The sequence below is a fragment of the Protopterus annectens genome, chromosome 1.part2 (assembly GCF_019279795.1).
Source record: "Protopterus annectens isolate FY-2018-M chromosome 1.part2, PAN1.0, whole genome shotgun sequence".
NCBI lineage: Eukaryota > Metazoa > Chordata > Ceratodontiformes > Protopteridae > Protopterus > Protopterus annectens.
The window spans coordinates 450,885,485-450,912,376 of NC_056727.1; the positions used below are offsets into that span (position 1 = coordinate 450,885,485).

At 42.1% G+C, this 26,892-nt stretch overlaps 1 protein-coding gene across 1 annotated transcript in view; it reads left to right on the forward strand.

The window, feature by feature from the left end:
* SMIM26 (small integral membrane protein 26) overlaps positions 1 to 6,310 on the forward strand; it is a 91,784-nt gene extending 85,474 nt beyond the window's left edge. The window contains exon 2 of the mRNA XM_044056991.1: positions 5,970 to 6,310. Within this exon, the coding sequence (XP_043912926.1) occupies positions 5,970 to 6,166 (197 nt within the window). The 3' untranslated portion in view covers positions 6,167 to 6,310. The remainder of the gene's footprint in view (positions 1 to 5,969) is intronic.
* The last annotated feature ends 20,582 nt before the right edge of the window (positions 6,311 to 26,892 follow it).

The following is a 26,892-nucleotide window of genomic DNA, read 5'->3' on the forward strand; positions in this document are numbered from 1 at the left end:
TATTCAACATGTTGAGAAACAAATGGGGTAGCCCAGAGATGGACCTGTTTGCCTCACCCCAGAACTACCAATTGGACAAATTCTGCACAAGGACTCCCCACAAACAAGCTTGGAAAGTGGATGCCCTGTCCTTAACCTGGAAAAGCTATCCGTTTATGCCTTTCCACCTCTGCCTCTCCTCTTCAAGGTACTACTAAAGATCAAACAGGACAAACCAAGGATGATACTAATTGCACCAGACTGGCCTCGCCCACACTGGTACCCCCTTTTGCACAGTGTGTCACTGCTGGCACCTGCCTCAGACCCCTGCCCTGCTGTCCCAGCAGGAGGGACAGATTCTGCACCCTCAGCTTCAAACCCTGAACCTGGCAGCCTGGCTAATTACCTGATCTCTCTGTTACCATCTCTCAGTAAGCAAGTGTTGGATGTCATTCTGGAGGCAAGGAGGCCTAGTACTAGAAAATCTTATCCTGAAAAATGGAAAAGATTCTGTTCCTGGAACCAAACTCAGGGGATGGGCACAGCAGCGCCCAGTTTACCTCAGATTCTTCAATACTTAACTGAGGTGCTTCACAAGGGCCTTTTCCTTTTCCTCCATCAGAATTCATGCCTCAGCAATTTCAGCTCATTACAACACAGAACCACTCCTCTTCTCTCATCCACTGCTGAAGCAGTTCCTTGGAGGGGCCAAAAACTTAAGACCACCCAGGAGAGCCCCTACTCCAGCCTGGGACCTTAACTTTTTGTATTGGAAAAACTCACTCTACCTCCCTTTGAGCCAGCTGCAAATGCAGAGTTGAAATTCCTTTCCTGGAAAACAGCCTTCCTTTTGGCCATCACTTCAGCAAGAATGGTGTCTGAATTACAGGCATCATCTTTCATGCGGACAGGGTGTCCCTCAGGACAGATCCCTCCTTCATGCCCAAGGTGGTATCCAGTGTGGCTCTTAATCAGTCCATTAATTTGCCAACCTTCTTTTCTAATCCACAGAACAAAGGGGAACGAATACTGCACTCCTTGGATGTATACAGACAACTTAGATTTTACTTGGACAGGACTTGAGCCTCTCAGGAAATCTGAACAGCTGCTGGTTGCATTTGCTGCAGGGGCAGAGGGGAAGGCCATTTCAAAGCAAGCCATCTCTAAATGGATAGGCCATTGCATTCATTTCTGCTATAAGCACCATGGAAAACCTACCCCTCAGGGGATAAGACCACATTCAACCAGGGCTGCATCTACCTCTACAGCCTTCCTCAGAGGTGTCCCTACCAGGGACATCCTAGAAGCTGCTACCTGGAGTTCTGTACATACCTTCACCAAACATTACCATTTGCCAATGTTATCTAAATCCAGAGCTGGCTTTGCCACTGCAGTCTTGCAGGGCCTTATAGTTGGACTTAATGTTATTTCCTCCTCCCATACTTAGCTTTGGGAAGCTACCCAAATGTGATGACTGCAACAGTGAAACACGAAGAACATAGTACAGTTGTGTACACTTACCATAAATGTAGATGTTCGAGTGTATTCACTGTTGCAGTCCATGTTACCCTCCCTCCAGCCCCCTGACTTCTTTTGGCTATACCTCTATTCTTGTTTACTATGCTTAAAGCTTTTTGGTGTATTTGCTTTTTTGTTGGAGATGTAACCTAGTATATATAATTGCTTCCCATTATGGGGGCACCTGACATCTGGGGCAAGAAAAAAGTGATGTAATGGCATCGGCTGCATGCTTTATACCCCTGACTACCTGATGTCATGGAAGATGAGACAGCAACCGACGCAGGACCCAAGACTTTGATAATCAGGCCAACTGAGGGCTACTGCAAGCAGATAACCCAAATGTGATGACTGCAACAGTGAATACACTCTAACATCTACATTTATAGTAAGTGTACACAACTGTACTTTGTGAGTACCCATATGTCGTCTGTGATGCTGGCCCAGACATTTGTGAAAAGGCCAACCTTCCCCCTAAAGGAGACACCGTGCAGTCAAGAACAGGCAGAAGTTGGATAGAGTCATTGAGAATGTTTAGATTGAGATGCAGGCTTAGAACTTCCCGCCTTGGAAGAGGAAGCCTGCCAACGCTTAGTACTTTGAGGGGTAGTCACCTCTAGTCCTAGAACGGCTCTGTCTGCTGGTATCTGGGAACGTCCAACTCTTAGAATGGTAATTCCTGCTAAAGCGAGGAGACTGAACTTGCAAAACTGTCTGCATAGACTTGGCCTTGTCTTCCATCTTTTTGAGCACTTCCTCTGCTTTGCTGCCAAAAAGACTGTCCTTATGCAAAGGTGCATCTAAAAGCTTAGTCTTGACAGGCTCTTGTAGGGGCTGCTCCTTGAGCCAAACGTGCCTTCTAATAACAGTAGCCATAGCCCTACAGGAGGCTTCATGTCAACACTACAATGTAATGAATGTTTGACAAGACTGGCAGAATTCAGCAAATCCTGCATATCCTTACTCTCCACCAACTGAGGCACACTTGCTTTCCTAGACTTAATAGCTTCCAAGGTGTGCTGCTGGTACTTCAGCATATGAAAAAGACAATTAGTAGACCTAATAGCAAGAGTGGCAGAGGTATAAACCCTTTTATCCCACCTATCTAGGTTCCTAGTTTCCCTGTCAGAAGGAACAGGATTTTTAGTAACAGTGGCCTTAACTCCTTTTGGGCCTTGAGAAATAACCTCTGGATCAGCCAACATATTCCTGAAAAGAAACCAATGAGAATCGGGGACTTTCTAGTACCTGTCAGGTTTCCTGGGAGCAGGAGAAACCGAATTTGGAGTCGAGGAATTTTCCAGAAAAACATCATCAACCACTTCCAACACAGGTGGAATAGCCAGTGGCTTATGCTGAGGCAAATCCAAAATCTCCCTAATCCTTTTCTTAGAAAGGGGATAATCCTGACTTTCCCATTTAAAATATTCCCTGAGAGTATTTAAAGTATCACCAAAAGAGAAATCTTCTGGAGGAGAAGCAGAAGGGATGGACTCCTCTGCGTCTTGAATCCTCAAAAGGAGAGAAAGCTTGAGAAACTTCCTCTTCATCAACAGAAATGCTGGAAGTATCAGAACCTGAAAAGGACAAAGCCTCAGGAGAGACATCCCTACTTCTTTTCGAAGGAGGAGGTTGTGAACCCCTAATAAGAGTCAAAAGCTCATCAGCCATTTTAACCATTTGAGAATGAGGGGAACGAGAGGAAACTGGAGCCTGCTTCTTCACAGGCTTACGACTGGAAGATTTACCTGCAAGTCTAAAGGACTCGGGAGGCCTGGCAACCGCCAAAGTTGCAGCCTAAGTCGTCGGTATGAGTTTGCTGTCTGAACGAAGAACGGAGGTGTCGGACACCGGAGTAGGCTTCATGGCTCCGGATCCAGCTGAAGAGGCAACAGGCAGAAGGTCAGAAGGCAAAATGGAAGCCGGAGGCCTGGGGGCCTCTGTAATGGTCTCAACCGGGGCCTGCGGTTGAAAATCTGCGGGCTGCAAGGGTGCCTCACTGGCTACCACATGACTACCAACTTAACATCATCCGAGGACTTGACCTTTGGGAGCCTGTTGCGGTCCTTTATCCTTCCGTTTCTTGGAGATATCCGAAGCCTGAAGACCAGCGGACGCCATACCGACAAACTTAGGCCAAACTCCAAAATGCTTAGCTAAAAGCTTGGCCTGACGACAAATAGTACGCGGATTAAAGGAAGCACAGAGATCACAATTAGGGACGTTGTGGTCAAGGCCTAAACAAATAATACAATAGGAATGAAAATCTCTATGGGGAATCTGCTTTCCACAGGTAAGACAATTATTAACCTTTTCTGACATTCGTTAAGGCAAGAAAAGAGGATCCCAATGGTGTACTTAGCTGTAGTTGACTCAACTGTGTAGTCGGAAACAATAAAGGTAAATTGCTGACCGGCACTCGTGCAAGAAATGCTTCTGCTTCAGGCTCTGTGGCAAGGAAGACTGAGGAAGTGACGTCGGCTGCCTCCTTTTGTATCGGACGCCCTGACGTCCTTTACAACCGACTACAGCCGAAGTCGTTATTACTTATCTTTGGCATTCTGGCCGATCGAGGGCTACCGGGAGCCAGATAACCCATTGGTTAGGACTGCACCAGTGAAACACGATGAACATCAGATGTTCCATTTCATCTTACCCCTATTTTGAATTAAAAGATTACCTTTTCTGTTGAGTAACCAAGGACATGGAAAACTTTCTGCATCATTTGTTAGTCCTAAAACCTTGTAGAACAGTGGTTATGATGCTATTGGTCAAATGTTAGGAGGTCTCATTGGGCTGGATAAAACTAAGGCAACAGTGGTAGCAAATCTTGCTGGCCCAGGTATAATTAGAGAGAGAAAAATGTATTTTGTTTTCTTTCCAGAATGTCAGAAAACTGCATCCCATCCTTGGTTTAACACTCCACTGATTCCAATGCCTGTTACAGAGGTATATTTGAGCACATTGCTATAGACATTGTAGGTACACTAGTAAAACCAGGCAATGGATATCGGGTAATAAATAGATTGTGGTACAAATTTTCTAAAAGCTCTGCCACTGTGCAAGGCACATGCTAGAGCTGTTGCCAGAGAACTGGTAACTATTTTCCAGAGTGGTTATTCCTGAACAGCTACTTGCGGAAAAAAAAAAAAAAAAAAGGGTTTCTATCCCTTTATGTAAAGAGCTCTGCATCATTTACGCCAGTGCTTAACAGTTAAACATTTCTGTCCAGCACTGGCAGACTGATGAATTTCTATGGAGGTTTGATAAAGCACTGGAATCCCCAAGAAATAATGTTACTGAGGCAGATGCTAAGAACTGAGACCAGATATTGCTGTGTTTGCAGTTTGCAATAAGAGAGATGCCATGGGTTTCATCTTGGTTTACTAAATTTGAACTCTTGGAGGAAAGAGGACACCGTTTAAAAGTGAAATAGTAAACAACAGTTTACGAGTCTGGCTAAAGCAAGTTGTGGGCATAGTAAAGGAGCACGTGCAGAAGGTTTAAGAAATGCAACAACACATGTATAATAAGAATGTTCAACTTGGAGAATTCATCTCATGAGATCAGATAGTGCTCTCTAAAATAGAGAAAATATTTGGCTAAATGGCAAGGAACATTTGATGGGATTAAAAGGATAAATGCAGTTAACTGAAAGGTTAAACTGGTAGATTAGCTCAAGTATTTCTCTTTTTAGCACAAGGGAAGGCAATTAAGGCACAAATTCTTAATGGCATTATTTTAAAATTTCTGTTTTCTGAAATCACGTGAAGGCTTTGTACTACTGTATGTGGTGCTGGCTATTGCATATTTATATAGGATAATATAAAGCTCGTCTTTGGATGTAAACACAGTTACAAATACACAGTTGTCATAATATGCCAAACACATTACTGATTCTCCAAGTTAACTTTTTGTATTCTAGTTATTTTTTGATGTAAGAGTTCAACTGACCACTAACTGTGTTGATGCAGCAGATGGAACCACCATGACTGTGATACTTGTGACCCCAGTTTGAGTAGCAGACTGTATGCCGAAGGAGTCAGCCAGATGGAGATGAGATGTCCTTCTGTCTAATCCCATTGGAATGTGGGATAACCAGCCATGATATTGCCATACCTTAGGAATACAGCAGTGGCTATTGCTTAGGCAAACCTTTGGCTATCTCTGGTAATACTTGAGCTGCATTTGTTTCTTTATTGAGGCTGACTTGGTACAGTGCACATTGGGTTGGAGCAGACAGAAAATTGTAGTGCTCCCTTGTTCCCTGGCCCAGGAAACTGCCTGCAGTATTGTAATGCATGTCTTCATTTTTTTTTCTGCTTAGGTTTCTGCTCTAAATGGAAATTTGGTCAGTTGGACAGGTCTAGTTAAAGCAAAATAAAATAACTACAGAAGTAATATAGTTATTTGTTTTGTACCCATGAGATAAATCTTGAGAACTAGTCATTGATATATTTTTATTTTAACAGCTGTCAAAGAACAACCCTCCATGACGATTGCATCTGAATCTTCTATTGAAGAAAACCAGCAGAAAGGATCCCGATTTAAGACCACAATCACTTACAAAGAAAATTTTGTCCCATATTCAACTAGACTGTACAACTTTGTACAATCTTTTCTGAGTACTTCAAATACTCATGGCAGAAGTAATACTTCAGAGAAGTAACTTGTGTTTTGTGCCGACCATAAACTGATGCATATAGTAAATCAGTTGAACTTGTATGATCGAACAGTGGGAAATGCCAGTATGACAGTTCATTTTTACTAAATATATGACATCTGAATAAAAACATTTTTTGTTAGATATTGATATGGCTTTGATAAGTTTAGTATGACACTTCATTTTGTAAATAATTCTGTAAACTCTGAATGTGAGGATTTTTTTTCCCGATAAGACATGAATCTAATTCAATAAGTGGTGACAGCAGAATGCTATAAAAAGGACTTGTTCCCATGCCCAGTGTTCAGTGATTTGTCCTTGGTTGCCTAGGCAACTGTGTGATCTGGAAAACTTCCATTTTTTTCCCCCATTGCTCAGTAACTGTGGGTGCCATGTAGTAAACTTCCCAGAGCTTTTGGCTGGTTTAGGTATTATTTCGGTACTTTTCCATTAAACCCCTGCCATGCATTTTAGGAGCTGTATTGCCGGCCTTTGGCTTATTTCTTCCCCCCACAGGTCTGGATCAATACTATACATTCTATTTCCCAAACTGTTTAGTGTTATCTTCTTTCAAGTGTTGTCCCCTTTGCTGTAAATCTGTGTTGGTGATGACTCCTGCTTACAGTTATTAAGAGAAGCTGTCACCCAGTTGTCTGCATGGATATGATAATTACAATCACACCTGCTTTCGTCGTAAAGTGTAGGTCATCTGCAAATCAGACAGATGACATGGCTTTCAAGTAGTGTATTAAGTAGTGAACCTTTGTATGACAGCCTACTCTTGTGTACAGCTGCGAGGTCAACATTTTCTGCCAGGTTTCTTTTCCTGAAGTGCGGTCCCACTACAGCCTCCCGATGACCAGTAACCCAGGTCAGAATCAACAGCAAATCACCTTAGCTGACATATCTTCTGACTATGACCAGTCTCGACTGATTATAACAGATGAATGGCTACTGCTGTGTGTTCCCCCTGGACATTGGAGTAATCGTTAACATGCCACCGGACCCTTCTCCCGCTCCCTAGTCAACCACCACATTCCAGGTGTGTGGCAGGTATTATTGAAAATGCAAATGTAGGTACGACCCAACTAGGTAGGCAATACAGAGAAAAAGTGACTATTAATCAGTTGTCTATGATGGAGTAGGAAGTCGATAAACAAATAAGCCAGAATCATGCAATACTGCTCCTAAAATGCGTGGTAGGGGTTTAACAGAAAAGTACCATTATTTTCTTGTTCTTGTGATTGTATTGACTCAGTCAAATAAATGCAGAACTGGCAAGCAAGTTCCTTTTGCCCAGCTTTTCATTCTGTATGCTTAATTTGGACCCTGTACACCACACTACCAATTGCTCACATTGCCACCATTTTAAACAGGCTGCAAGCTGTCAACAAAAGAAAACCCTCCAAATGTTTTCCTAGCAAGCTGATTGCAAGGAGAAACAAGAATGCAAAGCAAAACACTGCAAGGAGCACTGGTATTAAAGAAAAAGATAAATGTAGGAAAAGGGTAAGCCCACACGTAGAGCCTTTGCTGCATATTTATTGAAAATGTTGCGTACCTTAGCGCTGTACAGATTTTTCACAGCCCAGATAAATCAAAGATATGCTTTCTTATCATCCATGTGAAACTCTGGAAATGTAAGATGAGGAATGTTTTTACTGATTAGCTTTTCCAGAACATCTTATCTTTCCATTGTGTTAATTGGATTCTCCTATATCTCCCCGTATTTCCATAGTTGTGTATCTATTTCTTCTGTCTGTCCACCTCTGTAGAGTTCAGGAATACTGTCTTTCAGTTAAAACCAGATCTTAGGTTTGAGGGATAGTTTGCTATGTCTTTATGTGAGGAAGTACCTATCACCTTTTCATCAGCCTCACATTCTCCTCAAGTTCCAAAGGGATATTGGCTTCTCTTTTTGTTCAAAGCACCCTTCAGAGCATTTTGCATATCAAATATGGCCCATCAGTTTGTTTTGTAATCTCAGATTCAGACTGACTGTAGACCTTTGTCAGCTACCCTTTGTCATCTCCCATACCAGCAGCCAGGGAAGGGAGCTTAGTTCTTTACTTCTTGCCCTGTGTTGCAGGTATTCACCCCCTCCCACCAACCCTGCTTTGCTGCATGGGGATGCTGATCTTAAGTTATTCTGCCGCTTGACATCAGTTCCTGCTTATTTACAGGTACTGATTCATAGTGCTGCAGATAATGTCTGATTCTAGCCATCCCATTTACTTTGGGACTTCTGACATTCAGGCCCATCACCATCATCCCTAGCTCTACTGATGATGTAGCATCTGATCTTGGACATAATGACAAACTATACTGCTCAGACAAGCTCCACGTGGGTTTACAGAGTGGTCCTAGCAGCAAGGAACTCGAAAAAGCGACTACCTTCTGGATTTAAGTATCTTTGCTTTTTTTTCACTGAAAATAGCTTCTGCTGCTTACTTTGAACTAGCCTGAACTGTTTTTTTTACTGATTAAGTGCAGATTTTAAAATAAATGCAGTAAAGTTACATTTAGTCTAAAGTTTGCTTGTTTGTTTGTTTAAATGAACTGTGGAGGCTGCCCACTAAAGTGTGCTAGCCTGTGTAACTAATTTATCACTGTCTCTGCATTTACTGTGTATTTCTGCAAAAAAAACCAAAAAAACAAAAAAATAATCCTTGTTTTCCTGCCTTTCTCGACTAGTTTAGACCAGTATTCATGCATTGCTGTATTCTGGGCTGTGGTGTAGTTCCTGTGTTGTCCATTAACTTACTTGGATAGAAGGAAGTTTCTTTGCTCACCAGTGGGAGTGGGGAGCCTCGAGCAGCCTACCTGTCCTTGGGGGAAGTGACCTCAGCACAAGAAGCTGTTAGTAATTGGTTGTTTGGGACCATTCCTAGCTCTTTTGTAGTTCACTGCTTAAAATCCGCGTTTGCACGGCTTTGTGCGGTCGTGCGCATAGTGCAGCGCCGGTTAAACTTGGTTAAACAAGGTTAAACTTTTTCTGGCTCCGCTAAGTCTGCTCTTCAATTTTTCCCTTAGAACTGTTCTACTTGCAGTCTAAACAGCTTATACTCTATCTGAAAAGCTCAGCACTTGCTCCTAAAGCATTTTGTATACAGGTAAAGCACTCTTAAACAAACGAAAGTACTTCATTCACCTAAATTCTGTTGAGTACCCATTTCCCTATAGGTCCTTTCTGACTCAGTTACACAGCAATCTTTTTCACTATTTCTAGCATGTCGAAGGGTCAGTTGCTGGCGTCCTCTCCTGTTCAGCTGGTGAATCTGGGAATCTTGAGGCAATGTTACAATTGCCTCATGTACACAGACAACCCTCTCCTCCTCCCAACAAATACAAATATATGCAGAGATGCAACTATATAGCCAAACTGGAGGCTGAGCTCTCTCAATTCAGTACTGGCAAGACCAGTCAGGAGGAGAAGGTAACCACGCACACCACAAACCCAGTCTCACATAGAACTATCACAACTGCAAACCAAACACATAAACACACAAAAACATACTCAGAGGCGCTGATTAAAAATCTACCAAAACAACAGAGGCCTCCAAAGCAGACACCCAAGCAACCACCACCTCAAGACATAGCACATGCAACACATAGTTCACAAAGTCAGTGTGCTAAACAGTCACAGCCCTTAAGGCCAAAAAACATGCCAGACACACTTGTAATAGGTGACTCCATAGTCAGGCACACTGATGTCCCGCTCACTAGACTGAACAAGGAGAGGGTCACAGTAAGCTGCCTGTCGGGAGCTAGAATCCGCCACATAACACAAGTACTCAGGTCACTCCACAGCAAGTACAAATATGACTCAGTCATTGTACATGCCGGTGTGAACGACCTGAGATGTACCTCCCTGGACTACATGAAAAGAGACATAGAGGAGCTCTCTGATTATGTAGCCCAGGCCGGTATGACCCTGACCCTGAGCAGCATCTTACCCTCACCAAGAATGATGCCACAGTACAAAGACAAAATGATCAGTTTTAACAATTGGCTTAATTACTGGTGTCATTCTAAGGGGATCCAGTGTCTGTCTGCTTGGGATGACATGCTTGACAAGCCACGCTGCTTCTCAAGGGATGGCTTGCACCTGTCACCCCTGGGCTTCCGGATATTGGCCAAGGCTCTTGCCACCCCCATAGTGCCTTTTTAGGCAAGGCTCAAATGACAAACCTACCTCCCTAGAAAACACAAGTGGAAAAAAACTCAGGGTAATGCTGCTCAATGCCAGAAGTCTAAACCTGAAGATGCACGCCCTCGAAGCCCTCCTCAGTATGGAGAACATCGATGTCTGTGCAGTGACTGAAACCTGGTTCAAGGCTCCTGAGAGCACCCCAGCACTATCAGGTTTTACCTCATATCATGCTTTCCGGCCCCAAAACTTGGACTGAACCACAAAAGGAGGGGGAGTATCCATTTTCATCAAAGATACCCACACCTCCAGGTTCGTGGCAACGCACGAAGCATCGGAGACTATCCAGGTGCAACTAACCATAGGCAAAACTGCCTTACAGTTTGTAGCATGCTACAGACCACCCTCTCAAACTCAGGAACTCCACACAGCCTTCCTGAAGACACTGGAGAGTATGAATGTCTCTCCAAATACCATAATTTTGGGAGACTTCAACTACCCAAACATAGACTGGGAACATTACTCAAGCCCCAACACCCTAGCCCAAAGGTTCCTAGAATTCATAAACTCAAATGCAATGGAACAACTAGTCACCATTCCCACAAGAGGAGACAATATACTAGACCTGATCATCACAAACATGGGGACAAAATGCTCCACACCGGAAGTACATCCCTCTTTGGTAAGATCAGACCATAAATTAATCTCACTGGAAATCCACATCCTGCCCCCACCCCCTGCACAAAAGACCACAGTGAAGAACTCAAAAGCAAACTTCACACTTCTTAAGACTGAAGTGGTATCTTTCAAGGCCCCTGGGCCAGTGGAAACCACAACCCACACTGCTGAATCTTTTGCAAATGCCTTCTATGGGCACCTTCAAGAATGCATGGATCATGCAATCCCAAATAAAACCAAGACCCATTCCCGCAAAGGCAGGCGCCCGGTCTGGTGGACCCCAGCCATAAACAAACTTTACAACAGGAGGAGGAAGCTACTACATGACAGAGCAAAATCCCTAAAAGGGAAGGCATCTCTGATCATTACTAGCAAAAAACTATGATCACTCATAAAATCATCCAAGGCCAACTTTGAGAGAAAAATCGCAAAAGACACAAAAGACAATCACAAGGCCTTCTTTAGCTATGTTAGAAACCTGGGTGGAAACTCCCAGATATGCTCAGAGTTAGTCCAAAATGACACAAAATACACTGAACCCACTGACATTGCCAACATTCTGGCAGACAGGTTCAGTGCAAATTCCCAAAAGGAGAAATAACTATCCCAGCAGAGTGTAGCCTCCCTAACATCTCAGATGCCCAGGTGAGAGCCGCCCTCTCTAAAGCTAAAAACACAGCATCAGTGGGACCGGATGGTGTCCCGGGCTGTGTGCTACATGAACTCCAAGAGGAACTAAACCCACACATAAGGCTGCTGTTTAATCTTAGCCTTACTACAGGATACGTACCCAAAGAGTGGCATACGGCAACAGTGATCCCACTTCACAAAGGCGGTGCTTCTACAGACCCTAAAAATTACCGCCCCATAAGCTTGACAAGCCTGGTCTGCAAAGCTATGGAGAGGATCATTATGGAACTCATAAACAAAGACATTGGGGACCTACAGACATTGGATCCTATCCAATTTGGCCTTTGTCAAGGGCAGATCCTGCCTTTTGAACTTGGTCGACTTTTTTGAAACAGTCACTAAGGCCATTGATGAGGGCAAGGCAGTTCACACAGCCTACCTTGACCTTGCAAAAGCCTTTGACACAATACCCCACTCGGGCATCATAGACAAACTCACCAGCTTAAACGTAAACCCATATGTCACAAGATGGGTTGCAAACTGGCTCAAGGACAGAACCCACAGGGTCAGAGTTGCTGGAGCTATGTCAGACTCTAAGCCAGTCACAAGCGGTGTCCCACAGGGCTCAGTCCTAGGACCCCTCTTGTTCGGCATTTATTTTTCCGAGGTACAGGCAAACATAGGAGGATTGTGGCTGACAAAGTTCGAAGATGACTGCAAACTGGGCGCCATAATTGATACTCCAGCGGACACAAACATCCTTCAGAGAGCCCTCGTAGAAATGGATAATTGGTGCCAGAGCCATGGCCTTAAGCTGAACGCCAAGAAATGTATAGTCATACCCTTTGGGAAAAACAAGGTACCAACAAATTACCACATAGGCGGTAATCCATTAAGTACGGAAGAGGTAATCCGGGACCTAGGGACCCAGGTTGACCGGTACCTCTCATTTGACACTCACATTGCCAAAGTGGTTAGGAAGGCCTTCTATATTGCCTACCTTATCATGAAGGGTTTCACATCTAGATCAAGAGAGGTCATTGTGCCCCTGTACTCTTCTCTTATCAGGCCAATGATTGAGTACAATGCCCCATTTGGGATGTATCTCACCCGACACCTGCAGCAGTTGGAAAGACCCCAAAAGTTCCTCTCCAAGAGGATAAAGGGTCTTAAACATATGTCATATGCTGCCCGACTGAAAAAACTCCAGCTCTATTCAGTCGCATACCGCCTACTCAGAGGTGATCTGTGCCTGACGTACAAGGCCATGTCCAATCCTAAATTAATGGACATGCTCCACCTCAGAAAATCCAAATCCATCAGAGCCACGAGAACAAGTGACTTAAACCTCAACACAGAAAAAAATAGAACATGCTGGAGGGACAGATTCATAACCCAGAGGCTCCCTACACTGTGGAACAGAATCCCAGTCCATGTTAGGCAGAGCCCCTCACTGACTCTATTCAAGAGAAATCTCGACGAGTGGATGGGAGATCGTAAGTTTACCCCGGGGGTTATCTCTGTGTCACTACTAGACAGAGGCATAGTAAACTAAACCCTAAAAGGGCGTAGTATTCTCATCCTCAGGGGTGGTGTAAGCCACGTACACTCTGGCTAGGCTTATAAATGCCCTAGGGCAGATAGCCTAGTACGAACCTATGAACTGGCTTTGGGTCAACATTATTGTGCGAGGTAGTAGCCTAATTGTCATCTGCTCTGTTGCTGCTTTCCCATAGGTAACAGAACCAGCCACTGCTGGCAAAATGTATCTTGCCAGGGAAGCCAGGCTGCATCATTTCTGCAGTGCATGCCATGTCCTCTGTTTTGCTTGCTACATAGTCTTAACTCTGAGTTGTCATTCCCTTTGCTCCTAAATTCAGACAGATCAAAGAAGCCAGGAATGTTCTGAATAATCCATAGACATTACTGGGTATGCCAGTAATGCCCGGTACATGGTATTTACCTCCTATTGACCAGCAGAATAAATAATAATGGAGGTGCAGTAGCAGAGGTCCCTTTCTTGGAGTCTGAGATTCGATTAGTATCTGATTTTGACACACTTAAGTCCAGGACATTTCAGGAGTGGTGCCTGTGACTTTAAGTCCACTGGGCAGGTCTCATTTTCCAAGAGTACTAGCCTTGCCTTTTTGATGCTTCCGGCTGTCTTTTAGGAGGTTAGCATTTTTGAACTCTCCAGTTCTTCCCCGACATGCACTGTTGAAGAGCCTGTGTTTGAATAGGCCCAGAATGTTAAGAAGTTGATTGCATGCTAAAAACAAACGGCTTTCAGTCCCTTCCTATTATCCCTTCCTATTATCCAGTCACTAGTGGTGCCAAGCATTTCTCTTCTGGATTCTCATCTATCTAGGCCCTTCCCAAGACACCCAGAGCTATCATGTCTGTTAATGGTTCCACAAAGCTACCCATAGGAATTGACGTATGGCTCAAGAAAGTCTTTGACAGAGAAGTTTCAAAAGCTTGAATGCCTTTTCTTTGATGGCTTCATTTCCTAAAAATGGGAATGGAAATGGGATCACCAGGTTAATAGGAGAAAGCAGAGGGAACTGCCCTTTAATCATTCCAGTAGGAGTGGTCATAACTACTAAGTACTGGAGCTATTTCCATGAAGAACTAGTGCTGATGGCACTTAGGTGTGCTACAATAATTGTTACAAAAACCTGTTGAAGTGTAAAGCGATTAAGCTATTTGAAGTGCAAGAGAGAAAGAACTAGCAAGATTCAACGGAAAAACTGAAGAGCAGACTTTCTGACACCAGTAATAGTTTACTTCAGCTTGCTGCTACTAGGCGGAGCTTAAACGTAAACCCATGCAAACGTGGGCTTTTAAACCAGAAAGTTGAAAGAGATGGAAAAACTGCCCAAACAGCCAGTAATCTACAATTTCTGGGCCAGGAACCACTCCTCCTGTGTTAGATAGGCTACCTAGTGCTTACCAGTCCCACTGATAAGCTAGAAGTTTTCCTTCCAACACAGAAATGCTTGGAGGGCTCAGAAGCTTACAGGCAGTCCTAGATGCAGCAGATCTGTATCTGGACTAGACTAGTTACAAGAAAAGGGGAAACAAGCACAAACGCAGGCTTTTAAACCAGAAAGTTGAAAGTGATGGGAAAACTGCCCAAACGGCCAATAAACTACAATTTCTGGGCCTGAAACCACTCCTGTTGTGGAAGATAGGCTAACTAGTGATTGCCACTCCCACTGATAAGCTAGAAGGCTTTCCTCCAACAAAGAAAGGTATGGGGGGTGGGCTCAGAAGCTTACAAACAGTCCTGGATACAGCAAATCTGTATTTGGATGGACTAGTTACAGGAAAGGTGGGAAACGAGCTATGCAGCTAAAACAGCAATAAAAAGAATTCAAATGCAGTGCAAGCTAGCACACTTGAGTGTGTAGCAATATCAAAGCAAATACAGATTAACTAAATGCAGTTAAATTAAAAAAATGACTAAAACAAGTGCAGAAAGCAGTAAATTAGGAAAAAATCAAAATGAAGGCATTTAGAGCATCTCTTTCCCCTTCCTGATGCTCTTGCAGTCTGCAGCACACAAAAACTGGATCCACAGAGCTTAAACAAGCACAAACCCATGCAAACATGGGCCTTTAAACCAGAACGTAGAAAGGGATGGAAAAACTGCCCAAATGGCCAATAAACTATAATTTCTAGGCCAGAAACCACTCTTCTTGTGGTAGATAGGCTACCTAGTGCCTACCACTCCCACTGATAAGCTAGCAGGCTTCCCTTTAACATAGAAAGGCTTGGGGGGGGATCAGCAATCCGAGGCACTTGTGTTTGAAGTGCAGCTCTGGAGCAACAGTTAATGTTTGCTTTCTGGAGTGTGGACAGAGGCCTTTTGGACAGCGAGATCATGTCTGGAGTTTGCTTTTAGGCCTTCTGCAGATGCTAAGGGAGCGTAATAGCTGTGGATGGTGTTTTTTAGTACTGTCCATTTCATTTTTTTTTATTTTCCTAAGTAGATATTTATTTACTGCATATTATAGTCTTGCAAAGTACATTAAAGTAAAGGGTTGTTTTATTCAGTTTAACTCCTGTCTTGAAGGCTTATTAGTTTAAGGGTACATGTATATACATTTGGTGACTACTCTTGACAGCTTCCTTTTGAATAGTGACTCTTTTAGTGATATGCTTGGTTTATTTTTTTTTCTTAATTTTTATTGTACTTCAAAAACAGTCGCAAGCAGCATAATCATCATATATGGTGTGTAAATCATTTCAGTTAGAGAACAGGAACTACATTATTCTGAACGTTGTGCAAAAGTCATACATACTACATTGAAGTCGGTCTAGGACTGATGGATTACAAATTCCACATATTCTGATAATGAACATATTCACAATAACTATATATCTTCCCGAAAATGTCTCTGCCTTTCCAGCTATTCCTTCTCAGTGGTTACCATGGTTATAGCCTGAGTTCATCTTTTTCCCCACTTTCCTACAGTTGGTTGTAAGTCATTTGAAGAACATTTGATATTTTCTGCTAATTATTTCATCCCAACTTCCATCCTAAAGTCTTCTTTCAAATTTCCCATTTTGTATATTTCATCCTACGAGTTAATGTTCTGTCCTTTTCCAATGTTCCATGCATCATACAGTAGAGAGTCGATTATCCAAACACCTATTATCTGAAACGTCAATTATCTTAACACAGCCTTCCAAAGTTTTCGGATAGTAAAAATCATGAAGTCTGAATATGTAAATGTTATACATATTTACCTGTGCATGTTTTTGAGATTGTAACCCGCTTGTGTGTGAAAATATATTTTATTGTCCACAGGAATTGCTGAATGGTTGAAAAATGTATTCCCTGTGTGCAGAAAAAACAAGATTTTAGAAGTTTTTTATCTGTTCAATTATATGTTTGATTATCAGAACAGATTGATTATCCAAACTACCGTAGGTAAGAATTACTTAATATAATCGACTCTCTACTGTACTTACCATTTCTTGTAGACTTGACTTTCCTTGTCTTCCATTTTTTTCTTTGCCACTGTCATAAAGATGGTTACTAATGACTTTAAAATCTCCCTTCAACTTAAGGTTTAGGTCCCATTGAGTAATAGGGTCACCTTTCTCTCCAGTCTTACTCCATTTCCTGACCTTGGTATTCTCTCTAAATTCTAGTAAAATTTCACAATTCAAAATATAATGAATCCAGCTACCCACTTCTCCTTTTGTGCATTTCCAACAAATTGGATTACAGAGGGGATATATCTCCTCCATTCAAATATTTCAACACTTTCTTGCCTTTGTGACTAGTCTCAGTAATATACAGATATCTTTTTGCTGTTTGACAAGTTCAAATCTGTCTGTTCCATTGTTCCCACATATCCACTGCCAATGGCCACTGGCTGTTCAACTTAGCTTAGTAGGTTATCCCTAAAATCCCTCATTTTGAGGCCTCCCCTAATTTTGCTTCTGTTAATGGTTATTATGGTAATCCTCCATTGTTCCAAAATATCCCCTCATTTTTCCCTATGTCAAGATTTTTTCATCTTACTTATTGCTCCTGGAATCTAGGCCCCCTTTTTCTGCACCTCCATTTTGTTAAGGTTCTGCACACCCCTTTTTATATGTTTATTTTTATATATGTATATATATATATATATATATATATATATATATATATATATATATATATGTATGTATGTGTATGTGTGTGTGTGTATATATATATATATATATATATATATATATTATATAATTTTTTTACCCAATGGGCAGTAACTGCCTCCAGCTATCTCCCATTCCCTATTTCTTTACAGTTCCTTCACACTGTCAGAATATATGGCACTCCACTGCCTTGCTGTACCCTTTTGCAAACTTTGTCTTCATACTCTTATCCTTCCCTGATTTCTTTCTCATTCCTCTTGCTTTTCTACCATCTTCTTCCATTGTGGGTGACAATTATGAGTACTGCAGACTTTATCCCAGTCTTATCTGCATAGCTGTGTAGTATTTCGCTAGGTCTGTGAGTCCTAAATCCATGGCTGCATAGAAAACACAAATTTCCCCCACCTTACCCTGGGTTTATTTCCCTCCAATATAGAAGTTTTCAACTCTTTATTAACCATCTCCCATATATATATATGTATATCTGTATAAAATAAAGCAACAATGAGGATAAATGGCAACCCTTGCATATACCTCTAATTAAGCTCAAGGTTCTTGCCAGCCTTCGTGCCTGTTTCTAATTTTATCCATTATCATGGGATTCCTATCTTATCCAGTACCCTTAACGTAAAGCCCCAGATGACCCAGTCAAAGGCATTCCCTGCATCTAGTGCAACTAACATATGTTTATTGTCTATAACATGCCTCCAAGTCATTAATTCTCTACTGATGTTATCAAATGTCTCTTTGTTTACAAAGAGAGGGCTTTAGCAAATCTTTCTGCTGTATTCATAAAAGTTTTACAATCTTGGTTCATTATAGAATTCTGTGTATAACACCTGGATCAGCTGCATCCTTCTGTTTTGGTGTAATTGAAATCACTGCTGTTTTCCAGGATTGGGGTACCTAGCCTTCTATTAGTATCTCATTAAGTAGATTATACAAAATGCCACCAACAACCTTCCTTTCAATCTCCAGACTTTCAGGGGGATTCCATCTTTCCAGATGATTTCTCTGCCTGCTGTTTACTTATCACTTCCCTAATCTTCTTTCTTTGTTCATAAGTAGGTACTAGGCTATTGGCCCTAGGGCCTATACAAGCCTAGCCAAAAATGTACCTTGGCTTTCGCCACCCAAGAAAATTATTTTCCTGTGCCCCTGTCGAGCAGAGCCACAGAAGTGATCCCTGGGGTGAATTTCCCATTTCCCATCCAATCATCAAGATTTTTCTTGAAGAGTGCTAATGAGGAGTTCCGTTTGACATAGATAGGTAGTCTGGTCCAGAGTATGGGAAGTCTCTGGGACAGGAATCTATCCCTCCAGCATGTTCTTTTTATTGTGGTGACAAGGTTTAGGTCCCTAGAGCGTGTAGCTCTGATGGATTGGGATTTCTTTAAGTGGAGTATGTCCAACAGCTCTGGGTTTGACATAGCTTTGTATGTTAGGCAGAGATCACCCCCAAGTAGGCGATATGCGATGGAGTAAAGCTGTAGTTTTTTTGAGACGGTCTGCGTGGGGCATCTGTTTGAGGCCAGTAATCCTCTTTGTGAGGTATTTCTGTGGTCTTTCCAGTTGTTGTAGATGTCTTGTGAGGTACATACCAAAAGGGGCATTGTACTCTACAATGGGTCTAATGAGTGATGAGTAGAGGGGAACAATGTCCTCTTTTTTTCTGGATGAGAATCCTTTTGTGATGAGATGAGCCACGTAGAAGGATTTCCTGACCACTGTGGCGATGTGATTATCAAAGGAGAGACTACTGTCCACCTGTGTCCCAAGGTCTCATCACATTTTCGGCATTAAGTAGACAACCAGCTATGTGGTAGTTCATGGGTACAGAGTTTTTTACCAAAGGGGATGACAGTACACTTATTGACATTGAGCTTCAGGCCATGGCTTTGACACCAGGTATCTGTCTCAGTGAGGCCCTTTTGTAGTTTGTCCACATCGTTAGGTGTTTCGATTATGGCTCCTAGTTTGCAGTCATCTGCAAACTTTGTTAGCCAAAGACCTTCTGTGTTAGCCTGCACTTCCATCTTACTCCCTTCCCCCCAAGGTTTATTGTCTGCATCCTAACTCCCACTTGCTTTTCATCTGTTCTTCAATCTTTGTTCCTTTTGTTTCGTTGATATAGGATCACATAGTAATTTCCAAAGGCCTCTAAGATTAATCCCTCCTGAGATTCCAATTTTCCTGTGACATGCTCTCTCAGTTAATTAATTAATTAATTTAATTAATTAATTAATTAATTAATTAATATTTCTTTCTACAGTCTGTTGTCTAAGCTTTTGTGCTAGACACTTAGTGTTTCTTGGGTTACTATCAAAGTGCCTTGGAGCTAAAACTACTCTCAGGGCCTCATTTACTATGATTAAATGATGCTCAATATCCTTCTTAATTTCAGATATCTCTTCCCCATTAATCCAACCCTCTCATTTCTCTCTTATGTTGGACCTCTTTCATTTTTTTGTATGGCCTGTTCATACGTCTTGTTGCTTTCTTCCCATTTCTTTCTCATCCTCATCTGTATGCTTGCCAAGCATCTAAGTCTTTTCTTTTTCTCATCCCAATGGTCTCCTATCACTTTGGTCTAATCTTGTTCCCTGTGTAAAATATTTGCATTACCCATAATTTCAAACCTTTCCTTTTTAACAAGTGTGTTGTGAATTTCCAGTTGTGTTCACCCTCCCCCCATCATCCAACCCTAATTTCTTAATTTGGAGTGTGGTCAAATAGTGTTAAGGATGGGTCTTTTCTAAACGCATCAGATGAATATGTTTTTCCGTAAGTAGTCTATCCAGTCTTACTCACACATTAAATTAGCCTGAGTAAATGTTTGCACTCATTCAACCTTCTCTTCTCCCTAATAATAGCCTTGAAGCCAAAGACCTTCATATACTTAGTCAGTAGTCTTGCATCACTTCCTATTCACCTTGCCCTAGGCCCATCTGACACATCATTGTGATCGTAGATTAAAAGTCTCCCCATCCACAATTACACCTTCAATTTGGGCAACAGTTTCTCCCATAATTTACTTCAACTGCTTCTGTTCTATCATTTGTGGGATATACACAGGAACCTCTCCTGTTTTCCAAGTATTAAATAATTCATTGATATTCCAAATTATCATTATCTGTCTCATATCATTATACTATCCCCCTTGCTTTCTCTCACTTTGAGTTCTGTTCTTTTTATCAACTTAGTTTTATTCCCTACTGTTGCTCTCATTGCAAGTCATCCTTCCTTCCCCTCCATTTTCAACAAGACATTTGACAATCTCAGTCCCTTCAAACTTTTTAAAAACTATGTATAAAACCCTGTCTTCCTCCTTTCTTTGATTTCTTGGAACAAATCTTCCAACTAAGATGCAATCCGCATCTACATTATTTTTCCTTCCTTCTGTTCTGGAATGGCATACAACATATCACTTAATGTTTGCCCTCCTCAAACGGCAGTATTATTGCATGTTTTGATATATCACCCCATTTCATTGTATCTCTACATGATCTTTAGATGTAAACAGTCTCTTGTGTCTTGTGAATTGTCTGTAGGCTTACCCTGGTGTCTAGGGTGTCTTGTCCCCCCACCAAATGCATAATAGTGTATTGCAGCACCTGAACAGTCAATATTTACATTATGTTTAGTATGCACTTCACTTTACAAGGACCCTTCCCAGCGGTCCTGTAAGTAGGTAGATCAGGTCTAGGACCAAAGCCTGCATAAGTTGAATTTGCTGTAACTCTGCTAGGAGAAACATCATAAAAACATTGTGAGATTAAGCAGAGTCCAGTTTCTGTATTTCTCACCATTTGAAACATCTCTTCTAACATGAATAAAAAAAAAAGTAATGCTAAACATGGAAAGTGTGTTGTACTATCAATTGAAGTTTAAAAGTCATTTCTCATTTCCCTTATTTTGCAATATTGCATTGTTCCCACTTGTGATGCACTGTCTCTAGTCCAGGCCCTCATTCAAACAGGCAGACCAACTGACTTCAAGGTCCAGTAAAACTTTACCTACTCTTTTGGACTGGCCGACAAGTTAATGGCCCTTCAGACTTATTGACATGTCCATACAGAATCATGTCTACCTTCTCCCTCACTCCTATTGCCAGTAGTATAAGTGCCTTGCACAAAAATACATAGTATAGCTTGTGGTAACTTAAAAACCCTAGCGTTTCTCCCTACCTGCAATGCACCAACACCTAAAATACATCTGATCTCATTTGCAGCTTTTGCAAAATAGACATGGTCATCCATACCTCTCAAATTGTCAGTCGGTTAACTGAATTTTCTTAGTCCTTATAACTCCCCTTTTCTATGTTTATACCTTCTTTATACTTAGTATATTCTAGCTTACCATTGTTGATGATATTTTTCCCTTATTTCATCTTTCCCCTTTTTGATGAATTTTACACACCTGTGCATTTCTCAGTACCATTGTTAGTACTTTTTCATCCCTTACATTTCAAACCTGGTTTTAAAAAAAACTATCTCTTTTCCTTCCTTTTATTATTTTTAGCCTTAACAAAATGTCAGAGAAATGCCCTTTGGGGTTTAGTAAATGTAATAAATTTGGGCATAAGCTTCCTATTTCAGAAGCACATGATCTATGTGTATACTGTTTGGGCCTAGAACACTTAAATGTGGATTACTCTGTTTGTAAGAATTTTAAACCTCAGGCGCTCAGGCGGTTGCTGACCACAAGAACAAACTTATTCTGAAAGATCTATGGCCTACTACCTTTTCTGAAGCAATTTCTGGGACTCATCCCCCCCCCCAAAACAAAACTTAAGAAGACTTCAAAAAGGTCCCCAAGACCATCTGGTTCCTTTACTCCTCCTCCTACAGAACCTCCAAAAAAGAAACGGAAGACTGATCCGAAGACTTCTTAAAGGCTTCTGAAAGTTTTGTTTGATCCAACTACATCAGATCTGATGCCTCTTTCTTGGACCCAGTACTCACTTACCATTGACCCTTGACCTGGTGCTGTCCAGGGTACCATCCTCTTTCATGGAGAAACCACACTCAACATCTCCCTCATTAGCCTTCTCTCGTTCTTCCAAGAATCTGAAGTTGACATGGATAGGATGATGAGATTCCTTTTGGTGCAAATACAGATGGGCATTCTTACAGCTACTACACATTTGGGTTAGGAGGTTTTTGCTCATGCTACTCCTCCACTGGCTGTTGCTTCTCTGACCTTTCATTTCAGAGTCCCTGGATCTGATTCTGCCAAAGCTGTCTGTGTTGGATCCGAGGATACTGTTATCCTCGGCTCCAAAGTCTTCTCTTAGCACTCCAGCTCCAACGAGTTCGGATCCAGATGATTCAGAGATATAGCATCCCTGCCGGGTCTGAGGTGTTGCAATCTACTCCGAAGTTGTTGGAGCCGTCTCTGCCCCTCGGTGCCTCTGCATTGGACAGTTGAGCTCTGACGTCCACCTCAGGCAGAATGCCTTCAGGGCAGGGGGAGTTGACAGGCATTCAACTCCACAGGGACAGACAGTGCAAAGATTCCAGGTTACCCAGCAGGGTAGCACCATCTCTTCTGATACTTCTTTGGAGCATCACAGCAAAACGTTCCTCGGAAGATAGTGCAGAAGGAGGCACTTGGATTCCCCACAGGAATTTTATCACAGAGGATACTGATTTCAACAAAGGGGAAGGATCCCCAAGATCACCACCTGATGATGTCTCATTTGGAGACATTCTAAAAATCCTGAAACAAAGAGGTAGTTGGTCCTCCCAAAATCCTTCGCTGGAGGAATCTGTATCCTTGGAGGCATTTGGGTCTGGCCCGTCTACCTCCTGGGTAAATCTGCCCACTGACAAGGTCATTGCTTTGATCTCAAAGCAGGAGTGGAAGGAACCTCACTTGGTCAAACCTATCCCTAAGAGACTGGATCAGATTCTGGCACCACCAGCAGGAAGGAAATTTTGGAGTAAGGGAGTACATGTGGATGCTATGGGCATGGCAGCAGCCACTAAGAAGGAACTTGAACAAAGTTCCACTGTTCATCCTCCTAACAGGGAGTCAAGAGCTTTGGACAAGTTTGGGAAGTATGTCTATGCTTCAGTGACCTTTGCTTGTAGGTCACTGAACTCTGGCACATTTTACTAGATTGCAGAGAGATTCAATTAAGGAACTGCCAAACTCTTTCAGGGGCCACTACTGCTGAGACTCTGGCTTCTGTGGCCTTATAGTTGGTGACCATACAGTCCATTTCTAACTCGTCTATGAGGCTTCTCTCATGCAGCTGAGGGTACCTCAAGGGCATCAGGTTCAGGTGTCTCTATTAGGAAGCATGCCTGGATGTACTTGTGTGACTTTGTGGAGCCTTTTAAGTCCTCTTTCATCAGTGTCCTTTTTGATGGAACTTCTTTATTTGGTCCCAAAGTGAAGGACACACTTTTCATGTGTGAAAAAGATGGAAAAAACTTTTTCTGATGTGGGAATAAATTTTTCGACCCCTCAAAGGACTTTTTCTAGGAACCAATGAGGAGGATGAAAAATGTGATTCAATTCCCAGGGTCCTTTCCAAGATCCGCTTAGCAATGGTTTCCCCAGAGGTTGAGGGGGCCTACAAAACCAAGGGTCTAGATATTGCTTCTCTGATGGACCCTACCAGTGCACCTGAAAGGTGGCCCAATTCTCCTCCTCTGGAGGCAATCAGGGGTCTTTTATCCCTGCACCAGAGAGCCTGGCTAGATAATCACAAAAGACACTTTAATGCAGAGGATCATTTCCAGAGGTTATACAATTCCTTTTTTCCATCCACTTCCATCTTCAAGAAAATTCCCTGATGGTCCACCCAATGACAGGAAAGTAGCAGCAGCACTAGAAATATAAAAGCTGCTAGAAAGAGTCTTCCAAGAGGTCCCACCAGACCATATAGAATCTGGAACTTATTCAAGATTCTTTTTTTAATGCCAGAAAAAAAGGAGACTGGAGACCGATTTTGGATCTCGGCACCTTGAACAAATCAATTTGACACACATTTCAGATAGTCATGGTTCAGTCCATTTTGCCCTTTTTGGGCAAGGCTGACTGGATGTGCTCTACAGTATACATCTTAAAGGTCTGTCACATAAAAATAAACACAGTCCAGAAGTTACTTATGCTTTCGGTTGGGAGTCAATCATTGCCATTTCAGAGCCCTCCCCTTTGGTCTTACCACAACCCCCAGGGTGTACACCAAATGCATGGCAATGGTACCAGCTCACTTGAGACTGCATGGATTCCGGGTGCTTCTGTATCTAGATGACTGGCTGATTACCTCCCTGACTAGGCATCTACTCATAAGATTTGAGAGATCAGGTACTCCAAACTTGCTCCCTTCTGGGAATTACCATAAACTACAGCAGATATCATTTAGAACCTTCTAGATATTGGAGTTTATAGGAACAGTTTTCAATACAGTATCAGTAACGGCTTATCTTATTCTTGCAGGAGTGCAAATTATCATATTCCAGGTCAGGAATAGTTCACAGTATCAACATTTCAGCCCAGTTGGTTCTTCAAGCCTTCGGGTCAATATCAGCTGCCATAATTTTAGTCCCTTTAGCAAGATTTCATGAGAATTCTTCAGTGGATGCTTACAAAACAATGGTCAAGGAATGTCAGCCCAAATAAGAATCACACAGGCATGCAAGAAATAACTTTGGTGGTGGATTTGATCAGATCAGGTTCCACAAGGCTGTCATTTCATTCTCCACCAGCCCAAGGCCATAGTGACAGAGATGCATTTAGATTGAGTGGGGGGTACTTCCTGGGGAAAAATGTCCAAGGAACTTGGTTCCCTAAAGAGGTCAATATGCATATCAATGTTTTGGAAATGAGAGCAGCGCTCTTGGCATTGCAGGCCTTTCATGACTGTGTCCCTTTCAGGACAGTTGCGATTCAGACAGACAATGTGTCAGTGGTCTGGTACATCGACTAACCAGTGGGAACCAAGTCTTACCTCTTGTGTTGAGAAGCGCAAAGTGTGTGCTATTCGGCGATTTCTTCCAACCTCTTTCTGATAGTAACACACATTCTGGGGAAGTCCAGTGTGATAGCAGACAAATTGAGCAGGTTGATTCTACTACCCCACGAGTGGTCTCTCAACATGAAGATGACAAAAACAATTTTCCATCAATAGAACCAGCCTTGCTGCGATCTGTTTGTATCTCCTGTAAACAACAAGTGTAGCAGCTTCTTTGCCCTGCTCCATCCAAAGGGAGAATTACTGAGGGATGCTGTACTCCATGATTGGTCCCCTGGTCTTCTCTTTGCCTACCCTCCTAGTTTTGAAATACCTACAGAAAGCTGCCCAATGAAGAGGAAAGTAATCCTCATTGCACCTTATTGCCTTTGACAGATGGTTCCCTTTTCTTTGGCCTCATCTACTTTACTCACTTTGGATTCTGGATCCAACTCCAGACCTCCTGTCTCACCTGACAGGCATAGTTCACCAGGATATCTCAAACCTAAAGCTGACAGCATGATTTCTCCACTTCTGTTAATAGCCAGACAACCTACGCTCTCATCCCCTGTCTGTCATATACCTTTGTCTTCACATAAAGCTTCTACGAGAAAACTTTGCAAAAGTAAATGGAAGGGATTTGTTATTTGGACTCTGACTCTTTTTCAGCCCTGTACAAAGTGTCCTTGAGTCTTTATCAACAGTTTTCAATGAAGGAGGAACTCCTGTAGGGTTAAAGTTCAGTTGGCAGCAATCTCTAACTATACTGGATTTGAGAATTCTTCCCTTGCTTCATCAAAGCTTTGTAAGGCCATCTTAAGAGGCACTCAACAGTTGAGACCACCTTATAAAGATGCTACTCCATAATGGGACTTAAAATTAGTACTACAGGCTTTAATTAATTCCCCCTTTGAACCAGCAGCAAAATGTGATCTTAAATTCCTGACCTGGAAAACAATCTTTCTAGTGGCCATTACTTCAGCTAGAAGAATTTCTAAGCATCATTCAATGTCCTCTAAACCGCCCTACTTGATTTTTCATAGGGATAGAGTAAAATTACAAACCAGCCCTTCTTTCTTTCTTTCTTTCCTTCCTAAGGTGGTGCCAAATCCAATATCAACCAGTCCATTAATCTGCCTGTCTTCTTTCCAGAATTTGAAAACAAATGAGTACATGTTGCATTTGTTAAATGTTCATAGAAATTATGTTTCTACTTAAATAGAACAAAAGAATTTAGAAAATATGATCAATTGTTTATTTCCTTTGTGGAATCCAAAATAAGTAAGTTACAAAAGTAACTTTGGCAAGATGGCTTACTGACTGTGTATCTTTCGTCTTCAGTACGTTGGGTATTTTGGTACCAAAACCTTTTAAGAGCCCACTCAACTAGATCCATGGCAACTTTATCAGTATTTTTATCTAGGCATTCCATGGATGATATATACACACACGGCTGCAACTTGGACTAATCCTCCTACCTTTATTACTCATTACAAACTGGATCTGGTCTCAATGGGAGGACCAACATTTGGTTCACTCATGCTCAGGAATATCTTTCCTTAGAGTCCACCCTGTATTTCAGGTAGATGTGGACTTTGTCCCAATAGTTGAGGAATGAATGAAAATTGGGTCTATATTATGTTGCCAAAGTGGCAT